Source organism: Lygodium microphyllum, chromosome 13, assembly GCF_053477565.2.
Source record: "Lygodium microphyllum isolate KBCC chromosome 13, Lygodium_microphyllum_v1.1.10, whole genome shotgun sequence".
Classification (NCBI taxonomy): domain Eukaryota; kingdom Viridiplantae; phylum Streptophyta; class Polypodiopsida; order Schizaeales; family Lygodiaceae; genus Lygodium; species Lygodium microphyllum.
In genome coordinates this window covers 39,964,740-39,970,739 of record NC_141147.1, presented here as the reverse complement: position 1 = coordinate 39,970,739, position 6,000 = coordinate 39,964,740, and the positions used below count along the sequence as shown (strand labels likewise).

General features: G+C 40.8%; 1 protein-coding gene across 1 annotated transcript in view; it reads left to right on the top strand.

The window, feature by feature from the left end:
* The first annotated feature begins 1,016 nt into the window (after positions 1-1,016).
* The window catches only part of ALG12 (homolog of asparagine-linked glycosylation 12), a 65,010-nt gene continuing 60,026 nt past the window's right edge, over positions 1,017-6,000 (top strand). The window contains 3 exon segments of the mRNA XM_087690983.1: positions 1,017-1,033; positions 1,215-1,300; positions 1,381-1,470. Of these exon segments, the coding sequence (XP_087547109.1) occupies positions 1,401-1,470 (70 nt within the window). The 5' untranslated portion in view covers positions 1,017-1,033; positions 1,215-1,300; positions 1,381-1,400.

Here is a 6,000-nt window from a genome sequence, read left to right as displayed (position 1 = left end):
AAAGATGACAATTGAGCATTAAGAAATGCAACAAAGGATTGATTGATAGTCTTAAAGATGTAGTTGTTCGGGAGTGGCTTGCCAAACATAACATAAAATGTTACATGTTTCTCTATGGACAATGCCACTCTAAGTAGCCCACTATGGTTGACTATACCTTATCAAGTAAAGAAGCATAGTCAAAACATTGAACCCTCTTCTTTGATGGTTGTTCCATGGGTAGATCTCTATGAATATGATCCTCTCCATTAGTTTTGGGCAACTTGGGTAGCCATGTTTTTGGTGATGGAATGAGGGGGCAAGTTGGTTTGACCTCTTTCATGACAAGGCAAAATGCAAGAGATGTCTCATGGATTCCTCCACATTGACAGACTCTATACCCTTTCCTATCTAACATCAAATTGGTGCATAAAATGTGAGAGACAAAGGGATGTCTTGAAGATAGACATGCCTTGCACTCACATACTTGAGACATGGTAGGGTAGGAAAAGCATGACAAGAATTAGGTTATTTCTCAATCTAATAATTGAGAAGTTAGACTCGTTTGCAAGGTGGGTTGGGTAGCTTTGTGTAGAGTAGGGTACTTAGAGCAGCAACAAGCTTGAGTACATCATCATTGTGCACATGGTAGGGTACTCAACAAGATCAAAATTGAGCCTAGTACAGTTGGGTGTTGCAGGGTGCAAAGCAACAAGGTGCACTCTTAGACACATGAGATATGGCAGAGCAGGGTACTTGATAGTAGCAAAATTGAGGACAATAGAATTGAGTGCACAACATGTCACACAATAGCAGGGTACTCAACAAAAGTAGAATTGAGTACAATAAAATTATGTACTATAGGGCACATGCCAACAAGGCACACTTGGGACATGGTAGACTTAGATCAAGACAACAATTACAGAGCACTTACCTATCCATGGGAGGGTACTTCAAAGTAAGGGGATTCCTAGGTACACATGCATGAGATGACAAGAGGAGGATGCTCATGAAAGAGATAGACATTAGTACGATTCAGGAATTGCTGCAAAAGGTAAGGATTTTATAGGCAAAGGATAGGGTGGGTAGATAGTTATCCGCTTAGATTTGATGAAGTTTAGTTTTGAATTCAAATAGTCATGATTAGGGGTATTCAATGTGTTACATTCGTGATTCATAATGTTAGATGTGCTCGGGATAGAGAGCCTATCTTGCTGAATTAGTGGGCTGTGCAGGACAACAATCGTATCGCAACTGTGCGAACCCAACTTACAAAGTACGAACACGTTTTACATCCGGATTCTGAACCTACCTGTAGCGGGTATAAATCCGTCATGGGTCAGTCTCTAATGTTCTGTTTTCTGGCCCTGCTACCGTAGCCTAATACGAAATTTAAAATAGATGCAGTGAAGTCGGACACAATGGCTGGTCCTCACAAATGGCACGGGACTCTGATGAAGAAGATCGAAAGAGTAGTTTCGCAGTCTGCCTGTGAGTGCACTTTCCTCTGGTGATGTCTCATTTTAGCATCGTGAAATGTTTTCTTAGTTCAGGATGTGTCTACTGAGAAGGAAAACAGGGAGGACAGAATGCTGTTATGCCCTTTGGCAGGTTCTCTTTTAGCTGAGTATCTCTTAAGAACTTCCAGACAGCCTTACAGAACTCCATTTGTTTCATTTGTCATGCCGTCTTTTTCTGGACATGATGAAGCTAAGGCGCTTCATGCGGTTCCTTGTTAGCCATTTGAGAGCTGATGGACAATGTGCTTATGTGATGAAATCACCATAACCATTCACGACAGTAAAAAATTAGCGTAGATCAAATAAGCGAGGCCACATCAGTATTCAGTTGTTGGACCATCCAGTTATTTTTGTCAAGGTCTCGATGTGCATAGAGGGAGAGCGAGGATCAAATACCCCGTGTAATTACAACAATAGTGTGCAGCAGGAGAGAACTATAATAGCGTATATTAGGAACTTAATGTACAATCAAATTCACAAAGAGGGTGAATAGAGAAGAAAGAAATGGATGGTGAATAGAGACAAAAGTAACTTATTTCAAATGAATGATGATTGTATGCAATATATTAAGAGATTGGGTCTCCTTAGGTGTCCACTAGGCATGGCATTGCTTGGTCTAGTAGAGAGCTGGATATTATTATTGCTTCCACTCCACGTGGCAAAGTTTGAAGAACTTTATTAGGCTACCATGATGGCTTTCCATCTTCATTTGTCTAGCTTGGAGACATTCCTCCTCCTCCTCTTTTTTCTCCTTTGGCACCAACTTGATGGTCAAAGGGGATACTTGGTCTCCTCCTCCTCCAACATTGACTTGATGCTAGATGGTGAAAAGGAGTTGCCACCCTCAATGTACATGCACGTTTTGGTTTATTCTTTTGTCTGCTACATCGATTTCCCTCCCTTTTGTATGTAGATCCTACTTTTGCATTCTTGTAAAGAGGCACATGGGTAAGTGTAAACCACAATGAGGATGCTACTCTTATGGAAATGTGTTACATTGCATGCCTCATTTGCATCTCCTTCTATAACATTGTATTTTGTGTTTGGGTGCTTGGCTTCATGAAAATTCCAATTGGGATAGTCTTCAAAGTGAAAAATTATAACTATGGCCAACATGCATCCCTTTTATTGAATTAAGTGAAGCACATGGGGTTGATTGCTCACCTTGATCCCTAGTAGCCATTGCTCTCATGGGTAGTATTTGTCCCCTTGATAGGAAGTTCATAATACAAGCAAAGAGGCAAATGTGAAAAAAAAATTGAAAAACAAAACAAAGGGGTAGAGCATTGCTTGTTAGGGATTCTTTTTTGGGCCTAAGAGGGGGTCTTAAAGCTATGAAAAATTAGGTCAAATTCAAATTCTCAGACGTCTCTTAATTTATTCAGCTCTTGTATAGCCCCAAAAAGAAAGTCATTAGATGTAAATCGAAAGAAGTCTCATTAGGATAAATATTTCAAAAGCTCTATAAAACAAGACTAACAGTGAGGCCATTCTTTATCCCCTATCATCCATCTTCCATTTTCTGGCATTGTTTTTGCCCATTAGTCTTTTCCATGTCGCCCAACAGTCCATCCTAGTCATGTTAGGGGTGACAACAGCTTTGGCATCCTATTATTGTCTTCATTGGACCTCTTGGACCTACCTAGCTGTGGGTTAGTGTCACATGACAGTTTATGGATGCTTTTCTCCCTTTTTGACTAGTAGTAAATTTTTGTTAGTTCAGCTTGCATATTTTACAAGTCTGTTGGTTTAATGCACCTTGTCTTTTTCTCTATGAAGCTTCGCAACTTACTCCATGAGGTCTTCCACAAGCTCTTTTAGTGAATCCATTTCACTTTGGACGACCTCATCCTGCTCTTGCATCATTATTATTGGCATAGTGCTTTGAAAGCCAAAGGTACCAACAACCCTAATCATACCCTTGTGCCTTAAGTGGGGCTTTGGACACCCATTAGAGTGACATATAAGACCTCCTTCGACTCTTCTTTTGCCAATTCAATTGTTTGCATGATGGTTTGGGGATCCGAAGGGGCCATGGTCTTGGTTGGGGTTTATTCGTGAGCCTCCATTGAAGTTGAGTAGATGACCGGGGCTTGCTAAATGGCGATAGGTTCTTAGGTTTGAGCATCCAATAGTTGTTTCGCATGCTCTTTACTTTAGTTGTCATCATCATGTTCTCATTCTCTCCATCATGATCATCATAATATGGCTAAGCATCCCTTGGAGCTTGTTTCGACGGACTTATGTGGACCGATGTGGACAGACTCTCTTAAGGGGAGTTTATACTTTATACTAATTGTTAGTTTTAGCAGTATAACTTGGGCGTATTTCTTGGAGTTGAAGTTAGAAGCATTCTCACACTTTATGGATTGGTTGATCTTCGAGGAGAACATGACTGCCAGGTGTCATAAGGACATGTATTTTTGAAACCTCACTCAACATGTGGATTAATTTTTAATCACATGGTTAAGTAAATGTTGCATATGCGAGTTGTGATTGGGGTTAGAGTAAATTTACAAGCTCGGGACGTGAGGAAATCACGGGATGTTAAAGGCAAAAGTTGCTATAAGTTATGCCGCACAAGTACTTTATGGTATCTGGTGCTAGTTGTTGGGCTAGGTTATTCATTTGGCTGTAAGTGTCAGTTGGTGACACTAGAGAAGTGACGTTTAATGGTACCTAATGCCAATCTGATGGTCAAAGATGGTGCAGAGACACTTGGGAACGGAAGTTGCCTAGCTAATTTAATTATTGGCCAGTCAGATTATTTTTCAGGGCACTGAAATAATTATTAGATTAATTTTCAGTATTTAAAGATTGAAAATTAATATTTAATTATGGATAATGCTGGAAAAACCATTTGGGAAGACTGCCACTTGTTGTCAAAAATGCCCATGCAAGATTGCAAAACATCTTTAGAGGCTAAAGAGAGGCATTTTTAGTGTATTCAGTCTGTAAGAGAGAGGGAGGAGATGTTACTGGTCTGACTTGCAGCCATTGGAGGACCTTCTGAGGCAGCCAAGGGCAGGAGAAGACCAATCAACAGTAGGTGACAGCATCTACAAGCTGTTGAGACTGGGCAATTGCAGTAAATGAGCGATTTTTTTCAGTTCTTTGCATCTATAAGCTATCGAGACAGGGCAATAGCAGTAAATGACAGATTTTCTTCAGTTCTTCTTGAAGAAAGTTTGAATTTTCTCTCCTCAGCATTGCCTCTTATCTCCCAGTCTTTCTACAGCCTTGCTCGAAAGATTGCAGCATTGAGATCACCAGAGACTGAGAAATTTCAGATTTCTCTGTTGTAAGTCTTAATCTGCAGCAAAAATTAGGGTTTAGCAGCAGCCTTGGGAAGCCTGCTAGAAATTGGAAGCTCCAAGACTTGGATTCAATAGGGCTGAAGCTGTTTTTAGCCTATTCAAGTGGAGGGACCAACAAATAATTGAATTTGGGGCATTTTCCATCTCCATCAAAGCGGGTGAAGGCCAATTGATTGCCCGAATCAAGAGGCAAATCAGATTAAAGACTTGTTGGTTGTTTTGAACAGCAAGACGAGTTGGAATACCAAAGGGGATTGGGAGAATCCCATTGTACATCAACTTCTTCTTCAATTAAGTTAAATAAATACCGAAAAGGGGCGTCAGTTTTGGGGCCAACAGGGTGTTCAATGTCCAAGATTATATGGTAAAGTGTGCTTTTCAGTTTTGTGAATTTGTTAATTGCTGTAAATAGTGCTTAATCAGGTTATTTACCACCCTATCCAAGGAGGAAGGTTGGCTACATGGTTCCGTTGCCGGGACACCACTCAATTTTTTGATTTGGTGGGCTCGAGGCACTTGATTGCAAGCCAAAGCTTTGTGCTAGTGCTGATTTTTACTATCAGCCGAGGATTTATAGCAATATGTCTTCATACAGTGAGATGGACTCAAGGAGTGATGATGCCTCTCAGTAAGAACATTCACATGGGAATGAAGGAAATGCAATGCATGACCTTGGACAAGGCTTAGACCATGGACAACAAGCTAAAAATGTTGCTATTGGATAAGATGCACGGCCTTCAAGGCATAAGGAGGTTGATGACCAGCAAAGTGAAGAGGAATTTGATGACCAGTTCAAGAATTGGATAAGAACAACAGCAAATCTCTTTGCTGAATTGGCAAAGGATCCTCAATTTACCCAATTTTTGAATGCTTCAAAGAAGGACAGCAAAGGCAAGAAGAGAAAGACGTCTTCTACACCTTCGAGATAGCAAGATGCACTGAGGATAATGCCAAACCCTTCATTTGAAGCTCCCAAAGATGCTAATGAAATAAAACAGTTGGTACCTACGGGGCAAGAAATGCAAATGCAAGGCCATCACGGAAGTGCCGATCCAATGGATTTTGGACAGTCGGGCATGCATGCTATGATGGGGCAGTCAGGATATTTTGGTGGAAGCAGGGTTCATTATGCTATGGTTGGACAAGGACCGTATACGGGAATGTATGGCACAAATTCCTATGGT